At 43.2% G+C, this 16,820-nt stretch overlaps 1 protein-coding gene across 4 annotated transcripts in view; it reads right to left on the bottom strand.

The window, feature by feature from the left end:
- Window positions 1–16,820, bottom strand: part of LOC121269718 (CMP-N-acetylneuraminate-beta-galactosamide-alpha-2,3-sialyltransferase 4-like) — a 162,911-nt gene that overhangs the window by 52,592 nt on the left and 93,499 nt on the right. For all 4 annotated transcript variants that reach the window (XM_041174568.1, XM_041174567.1, XM_041174565.1 and 1 more), the window contains exons 7-8: window positions 16,804–16,820; window positions 2,004–2,099 (exon numbers count right to left, since the gene is read on the bottom strand). The exon at window positions 16,804–16,820 is cut by the window's right edge and continues 44 nt beyond it. In XM_041174568.1, the coding sequence (XP_041030502.1) occupies window positions 2,004–2,099; window positions 16,804–16,820 (113 nt within the window). The remainder of the gene's footprint in view (window positions 1–2,003; window positions 2,100–16,803) is intronic.

The raw sequence follows: 16,820 nt of genomic DNA, 5'->3' as shown, positions 1-16,820 counted from the left end.
ATTCCAAAGCGAAAGTCCAAAAGAAAGTGAATGTTTGTCAGTATCACAGAATCCACCAGTACAGCAAAGTGAGCCAGGGTTTTGATTAAGACAAATCAATCAATGTCACAGTCCCAACCATTAAGTGAGATTGGTAATCAGAGACAAAGTTCACAGTCCACACAGTCAGAGATGTTGAGAGAACAGCACTGAATTGTGGAAATGGAAGGAGATATCCGGACAGAAAGAGAAAGAAGCCAGATAGATTCATTGAAAGTGTGTCAGAAGGAAGAAGTAAAACATTGGCCAGGATTTTACAGCCCCTCCCGCCCAGTGGGATATTACAGGCCCCGTCAAACTGAATGGAGATTTAAATGGCTCACTGCATCCACCAGGGGGAGACACACCACAGCAACGCCATAAAATCCTGGCCACTGTTTTTTTCATTATTTCTTGTCAAATGGTGACATGTTTTGTCAAAAGCATACTGATGTGTTATGACCGATACAGTTGGTAAAGCGGAGCTATTTAAAAATCCCAGAGGGAAACTTTAAACAATTGTCATAACCTATAATTTTAAGTGGTATGTTTAAGATGGGACTCTAAATTCAGGAATCAGGCCTTCAATTCTTGAGGTTTTACATTGAGGCATTTTAGTAATTCACACAGATTAAAAATATATATACATATGCCTACAAATTACTACTTTCATAACTTTTAACAAATTCCCAAACTAATCTCCAGTAAGGCAACAGCAACCCATAGACTTAGCCAAACACCAGGCAAAGCATTTTCACCTCACAATTCAAAATGAGGTTCTTTTCACTGTGGAGCCAGTTGGAGGCTTGCAGCTGCCTTTTGATCTTACACTGCCTCTGCCCTGCACACTCGAAAACTACTGAAGTTATACCTACCACCACTGATTGAATGTAAATTCTCATTGTCTCACCAGCCTCTTTGAACTTTACGCAGTGTGGAACTGAGGGAGTGCTGCACTGTAGGAGTTCCTCCTTCATTTCCGAAGTATCAGTTTAAATTATGTGCTTGACTCTCTGGAATGAGCCTTGAAACTATGAACTTCTGATGCCACAGCAAGAGTGCTAGAGTGTTGCCACTGAGACTTTGGGCAGAATCTTTGGGTTGGCGAGTGGTGGGGGCCCCACTGACTGACGTATAAAATGATGCATGGTGATGTTGGGCGTGTGTCCCGACACTACCACACATCATTCAAATATTCAGTACGGCGTACTGCAGTCAGCTGCACGCCCGCCGAACTGTCAAAGGCCTATTAAGGCCACTTAAATATCAATTAAAACACTTAACTGAGCTGCCCGTCCAACCTTAAGATTGGCATGATGAGGTTTCATGAAGGTTTTTAAAGTTTAATAAAAATTTTTAATATAATTCATTGGCATGTCCCAACTCATGTGACACTGGGAGTGTTCAGCGCTTCCAAGTGCGCGTCAAGCTGGGCGGGCCTTAATTGGCCCGCCCACATAAAATGGCGGCGCACAGCTGATCACAGGCGGCGATTGGCTGCACACCCGCCCACACCCACTCCCGTCCAACACCCCCCCGAGGGGGAGAAAATTTTCCCCATGGTTAAGGGGAGATGTAGTGGTAATGTTGCTGGATTAGTAATCCAGAGACCCAGCCTAATGGTCTAAGGACATGGGTGCAAATCCCACCATGGCAGCTGGTGGCATTCGAATTCAGTTAATAGATCTGGAAGCGAAAGCTAATCTCAGTAATGGTGACCATGTTATTATCATTGATTGTCATAACAATCCATCTGGTTCACTAACATCCTTTAGGAAAGGAAATCTGCCATTTTTACCTGGTCTGGCCTACATGTGACTCCAGACCCCCAACAATATGTTTGACTCTTAACTGCCTTGTGAGCCACTCAATTCAAGGGCAATTTGGGATGGGCACAAATGTTGGCCTTGCGTGAAAGAATAGAGAAAAACAAATGATTTACACCAAAATGATATAGTTGATTAAAACAGCAGCACGTCACTCACCGAATAACAACATCGTAATTGTCAATTGTTTCTCCGAGGGAGCTGTTCCTCAGGGTGTTCCCGTTGCCAACGATAACACATTGTTTGCAATTTAACCTGACAAAACCAACATATTTATTCAAGCAGGGTTAGACTGAACATTACAAACACTGCTCCCAATAATTTCAGATTATTCAGGAAATTCAGATAAGGCTAATTAAATTTTTAATTGCTCAACTAAAGTGAGTAATAGACGCCATCATTGGGCATGTGATCTCAACACGGACATTCAAATGACACACGCATGTGCACTTCCAATTTACTGTGTGATAACATGAAAAGCAGGTTGTGCAAGTGTTTTTTTGATTTTGTGTGTGGTTTACTTTCTTGGTTACTTATTACTGGTTATCTGATACAACAGTGTATCACACAACAACAATCGATTTATATAGCGCCTTCAACATAATGAAACGTTGCAAGGCACTTCACAGGAACATTATGGCCGGGACTTTCCAGACCCATCGTGGGTGGGACCTGCCGCCGGTGTCCACTGACTTGCAGCGGGACCGGAAGATCGCACCGGCAGACAGGTGTGGAAAATCCCACCGTATTAAACAAAATGTATCACATTGAGCCAGATAAGGAGATATTAGGTCAGATGACCAGGAGCTTGGTCAGAGAGGAAAGTTTTAAAGAATGTCTTAAAGGAGGCAGTGAGATAAAGGGGCGAAAGTTATGGGAAGTGCATTCCAGAGCTTAGGGTCTATATGAGCTGAAGACATGGCCGCCAAAGGTGGAGAAATTACAATTGAGAGTGAACAAGAGGCCAGAATTAGAGGAGTGCAGATATCTCAGAGGGTTGTGGGGCTCAGGGAGTTTACAGAGATAGGGAGGGGGTGAGTATATGAGTAGTGTGAAAACAAAGGTATGAATTTTAAAATCAAAACTTTGCTTGTGTGGGAGCTAGGGCAGGGGTGATAGGGGAATGAGACTTGTTGTGAGTTAGGACACAGGCAGCAGAGTTTTGAATGACCTCAGGTTTATGGAGGGGAGAATGCGGGAGACCAGCCAGGAGTACGTTGGAATAGTCGAGGCTAGGGGGTAACGAAAGTGCGGTTGAGGGCTTCAGCAGCAGATGAGCTGAGACAAGGGTGAAGTCAGGCAATGTTACGGAGGTGGAAATGAGTGTTTTTACTGATGACAGGAATATGAGTTCAGAAACTCACCTCCAGATTTAGTGAGACACCAAGATTGCAAACAGACTGGTTTAACCTCAAATCTCTCCTTGATTCAGGCCACAGAAAGGGTTAGAGTAGAGTTTGGAGCAGGGATCGAAAACAATGGCATCAGTCTTCCTAATATTTAGTTGGGGGAAATTTTTCCTCATCCAGTACTGGTTGTCGGATAAGAAGTCTGATAATTTAGCAACAGTGGAGAAGTCAAGAAAGAGGTGGTGGTGAGGTAGAGCAGGGTGTCATCAGAAAACATGTGAAAACAAACAGAGGGCTTCTAGATGGTGTTGCTGAGGGGCAGCATATAGATGAGAAATAGGAGGGGGCTAAAGAGTGATCCTTGGGGAATACCACAGGTGACAGTATGGGAGCAGGAAGAGAGTGGAACCAGTTGAGAGCAGTCCCACCCAGCCAGATAACAGTTGAGATGCATTGAAGGAGAATGTCGTGGTCAACCATATCAAAGATTGCAGACAGATCAAGAAGGACAAGGAGGGAAAGTTTAACTCTCTCACAGTCACACAGGATGCCATTTGTTATTTTGATAGGAGCCATTTTGGTACAGTTGTAGGAGCAGAAACATAATTGGAGAGATTCAAACATGGAGTTCCTGGAAAGATGCGAACGGAAGTGGGAAGCAACAACATATTTGAGATGGTTAGAGGTTGGAGATGGGACAATAGTTTTCAAGGATGGAGGGGTCAAGGGATGGTTTGTTGAGGAGAAAGGTGATGATGGCAGAACATATGTGAAAGCCTCAACAACCTTGCATGGAAAAGGGAACTATCATCATGGTGAACTTGACCAATCTGTATAGCTGCTTCAGGCCAGCAGAAGAAAGTAAGTTGAACCAATAATGGACAGCTCCAACAGGGCCAAGGGGCAAGCAGCACCCAACCTCTGATGGAGAGCAGAGACAGGGCACCTCATTGCACAAGTCAACATGCTCATCAGTCTGATGAAGTCAAAGTTACCCATAACTGCTGCAGAAAAGCCTAGAAGCTGCACTAAGATGTACTATTACCGATAAATTTATGCCATAATTCAAACCTTTGGTGAAAGGGAAAGACTGCAAAATTTTGCATGAAATGTTGTTAACTACCTATTAGGTATATACGCACACATAAAGTACATTCAAAATGGTGTCGCCATAGCCACAATTGTGGCAAATCAGTGATGTCTATTGGATAGAATCATTGGCTAAGGGAGACATCCTGGGGAGGTGAGGCTACCCTGAGTTACATTAATAAAGCCCATGCAACTGCTGCTGCCACTTATTGAAAGAAATGTGCATCCTTGAGCAGACCAGTCAAGTAAACTAAATCAAGAATGGATAATCAAATCCATCAGATTATAAAATATTATTTTGAAATTACAAGTATAAACATAATCAACAGAAGATACTTAACTCATTGAGGATTAGGAATGAACTCTGCTGGACAGCACAGGTAATATAGCCTTGAGTAGCACAGAAAAATGCAGTTCTATTATGTTTTCTTGATTAAGTCCAACCTGTCTAGATTCCTCAAGGATGTACTCCATGCAGTACTGATGGAGTGCTGAATTGTCGGAGGGGAATATTGAGGAAATGCTGCATTGATAAATGGGCAGTACGGAGTGAGTGCTGTATTGTCAGAGGAGAATATTGTGAAGATCTGCATTGATAGACGGGTAATAGAGGGAGTGCTGCATTGTCAGTGGGGAATATTGAGGGAGCATTGCACTGTTTGAAGGTCAATAATGAGGGAGTGCTGCACTGTCAAAGTTAGTACTGCGGAAGCACTACACTGTTGGAGGTCAGTACTGAGATAGTGCTGTATTATCTAACGCACAGTATGGGAGAATGCTGCAATGGTGGAGGATCAGTACTGAGGGAGCATTGTACAGACAGAGCACCACACTGTTGGAGGGTCAGTGCTGAGGGAGAGCTGCGAAATTGGAGAGAAAATACTGAAATAGTTCTGCATTGTCAGAGAGTCAGTACTGAGGGAGTGCTGCAGTTTCAAAAGATAGGTTCAGAGGGAACACTACACTGTTGGAGGGTCAGTGCTGATTGAATGCTGCACTTTTGGAGGGTCAGTATTGTGTAGAATCTTGGCTGGACTGCACCTAGGGCGCTGTGTACAGTGTTGGTCCCCTTACCTTAGGAAGGATATTATTGCCATAGGGGAAGTGCAATGAAAGTTCTCCAACAACAAAAATAAAAATTGCTGGAAAAACTCAGCATGTCTGACAGCATCTGTGGAGAGAAAGACAGAGTTAATGTATCGAGTCCGTATGACTCTTCTTCAGAGCTCCAGACTTGTTCCCGGGCTGACAGGACTGTCCTATGAAGAGAGATTGGGGAAACTGGGCCTGAATTCTCTAGAATTTCAAAGAATGAGAGGTTATTTAATTGAAACCTCCAAAATACTTAAAGGGGTAGACAGGGTAGATACAGGTAAGATGGTTGCCCTTGGGTGGGGAGTCTAGGACCAGGGGACACAATTTCAAAATAAGGGGGAAGCCACTTAGGACTGAGATGAGGAGAAATTTTTTATTCTGAAGATTGTGAATCTTTGGAATTCTCTACCCCAGAGGGCTGTGGAAGTTCAGTCATTGAGTATTTTTAAAGCAGATATTGACAGATCTCAACATACCAATGATGTCAAATAATATGGGGATTGTATGGGAAAAAGACATTGGAGTGGATGATCCCCCATGATCATATTGAAGCAGGCTCAATGGGCTGAATAGCCTACTCCTGTTCCTATATTCCTACGTTCCTAGTTGTGAGGGAGTGCTGCATTATTGGAGGGTCAGTACTGAAAGAGTCCTGCACTGTTGGAGAATCAGTACTGAGCGAGCACAGCACTTTCGGAGCTGCTATCTCTAACATGAAATATTAAACCATGCTACTGTGTTGAAGAAGAGCAAGGAGCTTTCTCCCCTGGCCAATATTTAATCTTCAGCCAATAAAAAAATAAAGTTAATAAAACAGATTATCAGGTGCTTCTCATGTTGCTGTGTTTTGGAAACTTGTTGAACACAAATTGGGTGTCATGTTTCCAATATTACAGCAGTGACTACCACTCAAAAGCACTTAATTGGCTGTGAAATGCAAATCCTTTATTTTTCTTTTTCCCATCAAAGTGTCTTTCATTCATTCTCTTTCCGTAGTTCCACACGGAAGCAGACATGAAGACAGTAGCTTAGTGAGTATAAACACTAGTGTGTCTCAGTGGTCTGTGCGTAGCTTGGATGAAAGACATCAGATGTTAAGCTCAGGGTGTCCAATGCTCGTCCAATGGGTTGTCTGCTTATAAGTATGTAGACGTACATCAATTGCTTCACCGCTATGATTGGTTAAGTAAGGCAGAGCCTAAGGCTTGTGTTTTTCTACTGAAGTACTAAAGTGACACAAACTCGACTCTTAAACGTGTTCATTAATAAGATGAAGCAGGGGTGGAATCTGTCAAATGTCTATTGCAAACAATCCCTCATGGTCCAATGGAAGAAACCATTGAAGGTATCTGGGGCCATTGTGAACTTTTAACTATTTTTGTCAGGGAATTTCCCACTTTCTAATTGTGCAAGGGCATCAGTTGGAGACCCTGTTCATTCTCCTAAAAGCCTGGAAATTATTGCTGTGAATACTAGTGAAGTAAACATTCAATACACTGGTGGATGTTACTGTCAGTTGAATGGAGATATTTATAACTTGAAAACAAACACCAGTTAAAGTTTGGAAGCCAACAACTACCTGCATTTATATAGCACCTTTAACTTAGTAAAGCATCACTTCACAGGCGTGTGATCAGACAAAAGACTCTAACACCTAGCTAAAAAATCAGATCTTAGAACAGGTGTCCAAAAACTTAGTCAAAGAGCTAGGATTTAAAGAATGTGTCAAATGGGAAAAGAGAGAGAGACGAAGAGGTTTAGGAGTGAATCCCGCAGGTTAGGGCCTAGGCATCTTTTAAGGCAAAGCCGTCAATGGTGGGGGACAGGAGGGGTAAGAAGTGAGGGCAGGCCAAGAGACCAGACTTGGAGAATTGTAGAGATTCTGGAAAACCCAAAGGCTGTTTTATCCCTAATATTAAAGGCTGATGCTCTGCACGTATCTACTAAACAGTGTTTAGTGTCAAAGAGGTGGTGAGGAAGGCTGGACATTTTCAGAGCACACATTGAAACTGGTGATGTCTTATTGGATGATGACATTGAGTCTTGTCAGAGTCAACTTGTACAAATTAAACATTGGAGCCAAACTTGCCACGCAGGTGAATTCACCTGAGAGTTGCCAAGAGACATGACCTGAAAGATCACTGCTTGAATAAAGTATTGCAACAGCAACAAGGTGAAGGGTAACAGTTTGACAAGTGACAAGGTTCGAATTAATCCTCTTGTAAATCTATGTGGGAGATGGTAATTGGAACCCTCTGGAAATTTGATCCAGCAGTCACATCTGTTGCAGCAGTATTGGAGAGAGTGGCCACAGTTTAACATTCCTCCTCAGTGGTGAGTTTGGAGGTGGGAGTGTGGGGGCAACATTTAATCAGGCAGAAGGGTGGGGATCCCGCTACCTTCCCCCCTCCGCCCGATTAAATCCGGGGTGAGAAGCCTCATGGACGCTCTTCCTGCACAGATGCTAACTGAGCTTCTTAATCAGATGATTAGTGCCCATTTAAGGGTCTCATCCAGCCAACGCTCGTATTCAACCAACAGGGGAGTCGCCACACGTGAAGCACAAAATGCAAACCCTTGCTTCTCCTTTGGTGTCAGCATCACACACTAACATCTGTATTCTGCCAAGAATGTGACAATGACCAGATAATCTGTTTTTGTGAAACAAAACCAAAAGTACCTGGAAAAACTCAGCAGGTCTGAAAGCATCTGCGGAGAGGAACACAGTTAACGTTTCGAGTCTGTATGACTCTTTACCAGAACTAAGGAAAAATAGAAAAGAGGTGAAGTATAAGCTGGTTTAAGGGGGTAGGACAGCTAGAGCTGGATAGAAGGCCAGTGATAGGTGGAGATTCCCAAAAGCTGTCATAGACAAAAGGGCAAAGAGGTGTTGACAGTGATGATATTAGCTAAGAAATGTGCTAATGGGAACATTAAGGGTAGAAAGCAGGACGAGCAAGGTACAGTTAGCCCTAGTGGGGGTGGGGTGGGGGGGGGAGGAAGGGATCGAAATGGGCTAAAAGGTAGAGATAAAAAAATGGATGGAAATAGATTTAAAAATAATAGAAATAGGTGGGAAATGAAAAATATATATAAATTATTGGAAAAAGGGGGATCGGAAAGGGAGTGGGGATGGCGGAGAGAGTTCATGATCGAAAGTTGTTGAACTCAATATTCAGTCTGGAAGGCTGTAAAGTGCCTAGTAGGAAGATGAGGTGCTGTTCCTCCAGTTTGTGTTGAGCTTCACTGGAACAATGCAGCAAGCCAAGGACGGACATGTGGGCATGCGAGCAGGGTGGTGTGTTGAAATGGCAAGCGACAGGGAGGTCTGGGTCATGCTTGCGGACAGACCGAAGGTGTTCGAAGGTGAACACAAGCATGACCCAGACCTCCCTGTCACTTGCCATTTCAACATTCCACCCTGCTCTCATGCCCACATGTCCGTCCTTGGCTTGCTGCATTGTTCCAGTGAAGCTCAACGCAAACTGGAGGAACAGCACCTCATCTTCCGACTAGGCACTTCACAGCCTTCCGGACTGAATATTGAGTTCAACAACTTTAGATCATGAACTCTCTCCTCCATCTCCACCCCCTTTCCGATCCCCCTTTTTCCAATAACATATATATTTTTCATTTCCCACCTATTTCTATTATTTTAAAATGTATTTCCATCCATTGTTTTATCTCTACCTTTTAGCCTATTTCAATCCCTTCCCCCAACTCCACCCCCACTAGGGCTATCTGTACCTTGCTCGTCCTGCTTTCTACCCTTAATGTCACCATTAGCACATTCCTTAGCTAATATCACCACCTGCAACACCTCTTTGTCCTTTTGTCTATGACATCTTTTGGCAATCTCCATCTATCACTGGCCCTCTATCCAGCTCTACCTGTCCCACCCCCACTTAAACCAGCTTATATTTCACCTCTTTTCTATTTTTTCTTAGTTCTGTTGAAGAGTCATACGGACTCGAAATGTTAACTGTATTCCTCTCCGCAGATGCTTTCAGACCTGCTGAGTTTTTTCTGGTACTTTTGTTTTTGTTTCTGATTTCCAGCATCCGCAGTTTTTTGCTTTTATCTTAATGTTTTTGTGAAGTTGATTGAGGGATAGATATCAACCAGGCCACAAGGGAGACTCTCCTGCTCTTCTTCAAAATAGTCCCTTGGGATCTTTCATGTCCACCTGAGCAGGCAGGTGGGGACTCAGTTTTAACATCTCATCCAAAAGACAACACTTCTGACAGTGCAATGCACCTTCAGTACTGCCCAGGAATGTCAGCCTTGACTTTTGTGCTCAAGCCCTTGAGTGGGACTTGAACCTGGAATCTTGTAATTCAGAGATAAGAATGTTACCAACTGAGATATAGCAGATACTCCAGCTAGCACGCAGTCAGCTTCCCTCTTTGATTTACTCACAGCACATTCCTGTCCTCTGGCGTCTTGTCTACCCCTTCCCTCCCCTACCAATGTCCTTCCAAAGCCTCCATGATGTCCCACCCAACCTGCAGTCTCTCCCTCCCAGCTCTCCACCCTGGCTATAGTGTAGCACTGCTGCTCTAACAATGCTCTCAATCTGGCTGCCAGCCACATACTCAAAGAACATAAGTGAGATGCTACTGTAAAACTTGGCACAACCTCCCCAAATTTGTCCATCTGGATTTCCCAGCTGTTCCAGCTTCCTGCTCCCTCCCCAACTCCCCACTGACGACCCAGTATCGGGGCCACAGTCTCTGCAAAGTAACATTTATGTGGCCATTTATTGCAAACAGTGCAAAGAATCCCTCTGCCCAACCCACCTGTTTGTACTGGCTTCAGACAGACCACCCATTAAAACAAGATAATCAAGTACTGAATAATATGGACTCTAAACATTAACTCTGTTTTTTCTCTCCACAGATGCCGTTAGACCTGCTGAGTTTTTCCAGCATTTTCTATTTTTGTTTCAAATTTCCAGCATCCACAGATTTTGCTTTTATCTTTTTACTTTTCTAAATTGTTCTGGGACCAAGGAAATTGAAACATGTGACTCTTAAACTCAAAGGTTACTGGTAATCAATGATCCAGTTAAAATCTGCAAGATGTTTGTAGCTGAATTCAATGGTTTGACCAACACCTCCCCCCCATCATCACCCACTCCACCAAACCATCCCATGTAGGAGATTAAATGGGAAGGAATTTAACTCTAGGAGAAGGCATGAAACAAGTGCCATTGCATCGGGTGCCCAATATATGCCCTATATATTGTCTAATGGAAATTACGTTAATGGAGACGATCATTGGGTGGAGAGCACAGTAGGAGGCCAACGCGATACTACCCAGTGTGCACTACCGCCCAAGAGAACTCCAAGGCAAGATCTTCAAAGATGAAGATTGAAAGTCCTCATGAGAAAGACTTAGGTCAGGATATTTAGGTCGGCATAAAATGCCGCGGGATGACGTTGGGTGGAACTCCCGACACCACCCCGTATCACTTCAACTTTCAGGTCGGCGGGGGAGCAGCTGAATCACCTGTCAACGGCCTATTGAGGCCATTTAAAAAGTCATTAACCTAATTAATGGACCCGCCCGTCCAACCTTAGGGTTGGTGGGCAGGCCGGGAGCCCTGGTGGGCTTCTGAAAAAGCACGAATCCTCATCCACGGGCAGAATGAGGTTTTGTGAGGGTTTTTAAAAATATAATAAATGCTTGATTAAAAGTGATGGGCATGTCCCAACTCATGCGACAGTGTCACACGAGGGGACATGTGACATGTCAGGGAAATTTTATTTTTGCCCCTTCCCTGTTTTTACATTTGGTGGTGATCTCACTGAGGGCAGCATTAGCCTCAGGGAGATAAGAGCGCACTCTCGGCTGAGGGATTCCACCAACCCCCCCCCTCCCCAACACCCCCACCCGCCCCCCCGCCCACGCAGGGAATACATAGCGCTTTCTGACGGATGTCACACTGAGCGGGCCTTAATTGGCCTGCCCATGTAAAATGGTGGCGCCGCCCCTATCAGGGGTGCCCACCCACAGCCACCCCGGCACTCCCCCCCACCCCACCCCGCAACGGGCGGGAAAATTCTTCCCTTAGTTTCAGTGAGAATAGTTGAGTCACAATGTGACTAAAGTTTGTGCGGATTGCTGTGAAATCCATTGAATTCATTTTGGCCATTTATTGTGTAATGTGGTGTGTACGACCACAGTTTTCTTGTTAATTCACATGCACCTCATATCGTCCCTGAACGTTAGAGTATAGAATACACATTGTAAATTGTTTTATCTTTCTGAACTTGTGTAGTTAAGTTCATTTTGATTGTTCAAAACGTGCGGCAGCTTTGGCATCATTCACCTAGTCTTGAATCTCAAACCTTGTCTACTCGAAGCAAAATGTTCTTGGTGCCTAAACGGATCTCATCAACAACTTGGGGGTTTGGCCAAGGCTCAAGAAAGCATTCTGACCTGAAAGGTGCTCCAGAAGAAGCAGGCCAAAATCAATAGGAAAAACTCGAAAGAAAGGCTTGGAAGCTGAAGGTAGGAATTTAAAATCCCCGACTGCAGCAGAAGATGCCGTTGAATAGCCAATGGAAGCCCAGCTCCAAACTACAGAGTTGACAGAACCTGCAAGGGTGAGCTAAATCTTTTAAAATTCCAGGCTACAGCAAGTCCTGAGAAGCCTTTGAAGTAATTCAGTGTCGACCTGCAGTTTGAAAGAAACCTGCTGCTGAAACCCAATTCTCTAGTCACAGCTTAAAAGGTGGCCTCCAAGCCCATCAAAATAAAAATGAAATATTTTGGGAACACCAGGACTGTCCAACTCAGTAACAAGCAGGTGGAATCTCCAATCCGACTGACTCCAGAATCTAAAAAGTAGAACACTAAACAAAAGAAGTCAGCAAGCAGCTAATCCAGGCAGCCATTGTCATTTTCTTTAGGGAGAGTGCCATCACCTTCGTGTGGAGTTCACTAAGGCCAGCAAGTGCGCAAAATCCCTTTGTATCTGAGTGAATGGCAATGGTAAATGGCCATCTTAAGCTCCAGAAAGCTGAAACAAGGGACCAGAGCCAGCTCCACAACATGTAGTAACTGATACCCGCTGAGTGAAAAAGGAATGGTTAAAAATAACTGAAGGCAGGACAAAAAAAATTGCTTTCAAATCAAATCCAAAAGCTCAGAGGAGCAAATCGGTGGCCAAAACAGATTCTGCAGAGAGAATGAGCTAAAACAAAAAAAAGGCCCTATCAGTGCAATGTGATCCCGGTGAAACCAATAATCGGAAATAAGAAAAAAATGGTCACGGCACAGCTGTTCTTAAAAGGACAACAACATTTAAAAACTATTAAATGACCATGGATCAAAAATTCAACTTACCAGATCAATTTGGACTTACCCAATGGCCAAACTCAACCTGCGGCATCCTTGACAAGGATATTTTTAAATTACTCAAGTACATCAGGTCTCGATAAAACAGCAGAAGAAATCCACATTAGTACCTTTTTATACTGGTTGGCGAACTTATGGATGATGTAATCTTACTGCATGGCTTTTCTCTTTATATTCATTCACAGGATGTGGGCTTCGCTGGCTGGGCCAGCATTTATTGCCCATCCCTCGATGCCATTTGAGAATGTGGTGGTGAGCTTCCTCCTTTAACCGCTGCAGACCATGTGGTATAAGTACACCCACAGTGTTTTTGGAAGAATTTTGACCCAACGACAGTGAATGAAACCTGTCACTAAAACCCAAGTCAGGATGGTGAGTGGCTTGGAGGCGAACTTCCAGGTGGTGGTGTTCCCATGTATCTGCTGCCCTTGTCCTTCTAGATGGTGGTGGTCATGGGTTTGGAAGGTGCTATCTAAGGAGCCTTGGTGAATTCCTGCAGTGCATCTTGTAGATATTATGCATTGCTGCTACTGTACATCCGTGGTGGAGGGAGTGAATATTTGTGAATGGGGTGCCAATCAAGTGGGCTGCTTTGTCTGGGATGGTGTCAAGCTTCTTGAGTGTTGTGGGAGCTGCACTCATCCAGGAAAGTGGGGAGTATTCCACTACATTCCTGACATGTGCCTTGTAGATGGTGGACAGGCTTTGAGGAGGTGAGTTACTCGCCACAGGATTCCTAGCTTCTGACCTGCAATTGTAGCCACAATATTTATATAGCTAGTCCAGTTCAGTTTCTGGTCAATGGGAACCCCCAGTGTGTTAATAGCGGGGGATTTAATTATGGTAATGCCATTGAATGTCAAGAGGCAATGGTTAGATTCTCTCTTTTCGGAGAAGGTCATTGCCTGGCACTTGTGTAATTGAGCTTTGCAATGAAAAGCAAAAACCTGTTGAAGGACCGTCACACATTACAAGGATCCTTCAGGTCAAAGTTTGTTCCTCTGGAAAATTACGAAGCCAAACAAAATGAATTTAATGCCACTCCAAAAGAACTGAAGCACAGTTGACAGAAAAGGCTCAAAAATGTTTTATATTCCGGGGGAAACCAAGAGCTACAAGAAAGAGACTGCAGCACTGAAGAAAATGGTTGCACATTTGGAAGGAACCTTGGAAAAACGTTACATCTCCAAAGTGACATACAAAGTGATGAAAATCAAGAACATAGAATGGTAAATGAAGGTAGAAGTTCTCACTAAACAATTGGCAGAAGTGCAATTACTGAATGTGAGCTTGAAAGATAGCACAGCAGAATTATACTCTGCCAGAGAAAAACTGACCATTGTAGAGAATCAGGTTTCAAGTGTAAAAGATGGGTTTGTTAAGAAAAAAGGAGAACTGCTGAGAACACTGGAGTGTCGCTCACAGGAAATAGAACATTGGAAAGAGGAATTGAAATGCTTAAATGATGAACTTGTACAAACAAATTCAACAAAGATTCAATTAAAAATTGACAAACTTCAAGCATCAGATACCTCTAATAAACATCATGAAAAAGGAGGAATTGCTAAAGAATCATAACATTCGTTGAATGTAGAACTAATGATCAAAACTGATTAAATTGTTGAACTTCGATCCAACCCGAACAACAAGATGGATGAGATGTGTTGTTTGGAAGACCAAATCCAAACTTTGAAAGGAGAGAAGGAGAACTCTAAGAAACACATTGAGGATCTAATGAATAAACAGAAAAAGTCCAAAAAGCAATCAGTGACCTGGCACTCCAAACAGAACTGAATGCCCAGGCAAAGTTGGCAAACCAATTATTCTGAGACAAAAACTCACCAGAGAAGTTGTGGATCACGGTTATCCATTCTTGTTTCAGGTTCAGGAAAACCATCAATGGTCAGACCAACCAACCAACCACCTAGGAGGTAACTACGACACCTCCAGTGGAAGAGGTGAAAGAGAGTGCTCAGCAGTCTGAGGAGTCTCTACCTCTGGTCTGCACAACTGTACAGCAGGCTAAAACTACAACCAGTGTGCATACAGTGCAACTCCCAGCCTGCATGCCAAAGCCGCAAGAGTGTGGGAAACCAGTAGCAGCTGTCCATGCCAACAACAAAACGCAGGAGTGAGTGCACCACTAAACCTTATTCTTGCCACAGGAACACTCTTCTTCAGCCACAATGGACATCAAGGTGACCTACAAGACTATGGGTAAAGTGAAAGAAACGACAAGGAGACAAGCATAATGGTCGCACACCCCACAAGAAAGGAGTTAGAGTTGCAGCAACCACTAATCAACGTAACAGCTGAAACGACCAAGTATGATTCAACACGAAAGATTGGAATAAAAAATATGCAGATGTCAGCTCAACCTCCAAACCAACAGGAAGAACCAGCAATGCCAGAACCTACCACTCCTCTGACAGAACGGTGAACGAGTTATGGAAGGGTTATAAGGCCTTCAGACCACCTGAACCTTTAAATTGAAGAACTTGAAGTATGGGGATGGGGTAGTGACCATGTAGTAACAACAATGTAAACATAAGGGAGAAATAAAAAAATGCAAGACATGAAGTTATTTAGTTTAACTCCAGATGCATTAGATGAAGACTTGGAGGGGGGGGAGAGTGTAGTATAAGGGTCTGGTATATATAGGGTTAATGTGGGACTGAGTATAGTACCACCCACATGGTGATGTAAAAACGCATGAACCAGACACAGGGGTCAGTGTGGTGTTGAGCAGAGACGTGGATAAACCTAAGCATGGAGACAGCTCCTTGCTTATACCCTTTACTGTAAATGGTTCTAGTAGTTAATAAAGACTTACTGTTAACATATAAAGACTACGTAGACTTTTTTTAAGACATATTGATCTATAACCAACACCACACAATAAGATCCTTTCATAAATTTGCAGGGTCTCAGATATTCAAAACCTAGTAACTTTTACATGGGAACTAAAATATTCAGATGGATTCTTTTTGAAGCAGAAAAATGAGTGAGAGCTATCGGTAATTACAAAGAAACCACTGATCAGTTTCAGTCAACCTATTATTCCCAAAAGAAAGGAGAAATGTTATGAAATTCCTCAGAATTGCTTCTATTCTACTCTGCAACTTTACCAGACATGTATCTGAACTTGTAATTGTGTGAGTAAAAAGAGACTCAAAGGTCAAGTGAGCCAATTGGGCTGAATTTGACAGTCAACATCAGCCCCGAGGAAGCTCCTTACGCATTTAAAACTAATTTGCAAAGGATTAGCTTCATTCTTGTGAGCTGTTTATTATTTTGCCTGTCCTGTGAGTTGGCTGGAAGATTACCTATGTTACATGACTGCTTCTGATTAGCTTGTTCAACTTTGGTCAAATTAATTTGATGGTTGTTTTGAACTTAGACAAAAGAGAGGAATTACATTTATATAGCACCATTCTCATTCTCAGGCTATCCCAAACCACTTTACAGCCAATTGAATATTTTTCAACTGAAGTCACGGCTGTGACACAGGAAAAACGGCAGCAAATTTATGCACAGCAAGATCCCTCAAAGAGCCATGAGATGAATGACTGGATGATTTGTTGTTAATGATGTTTGTTGAGGGATAAATGCTGGCCTGGGACACCACAGAAAAGCTCCCTGACCTTTCTTTGAGTTAAGAGTGGTGCTCTGTTACTCCAGTTGATTAAAGCAAATACCAGTCAGGGTTCACTGCTCACCTGCTGGGCACATTAACCAAAGCTAAATCAGATCACAACTTTTTTAAGTAAGTAAGTTGATAAGTCCAGACGACTTTCAGAGGAGCTCTTGTCCTGTTATATCCTCTGTCATACAACATGAATGTGCAGGGAAATATCTGGCATGGAAAACTGTGACATATTACACAATTGACCTAATTTACTGTCCACATGTGCTGTGTAAAAGGCACATTAATCTCCACACGCAGTATGTTGCTTGACATGTTCTGCTCCACATTTTGAAGTCAAAAGTAATGGAAAAGACATTCAAAATATTGTCCAAGAGGGAAACGTGTTCCGGAAAAATAAGACCTTGGGTTTTACCTGTCTATCTCATCTGG

Source organism: Carcharodon carcharias, chromosome 25 (assembly GCF_017639515.1).
Source record: "Carcharodon carcharias isolate sCarCar2 chromosome 25, sCarCar2.pri, whole genome shotgun sequence".
NCBI classification, from domain to species: Eukaryota; Metazoa; Chordata; class Chondrichthyes; order Lamniformes; family Lamnidae; genus Carcharodon; species Carcharodon carcharias.
The sequence above is the reverse complement of the archived record's forward strand: the minus strand, read 5'-3'. Positions and strand labels throughout refer to the sequence as shown.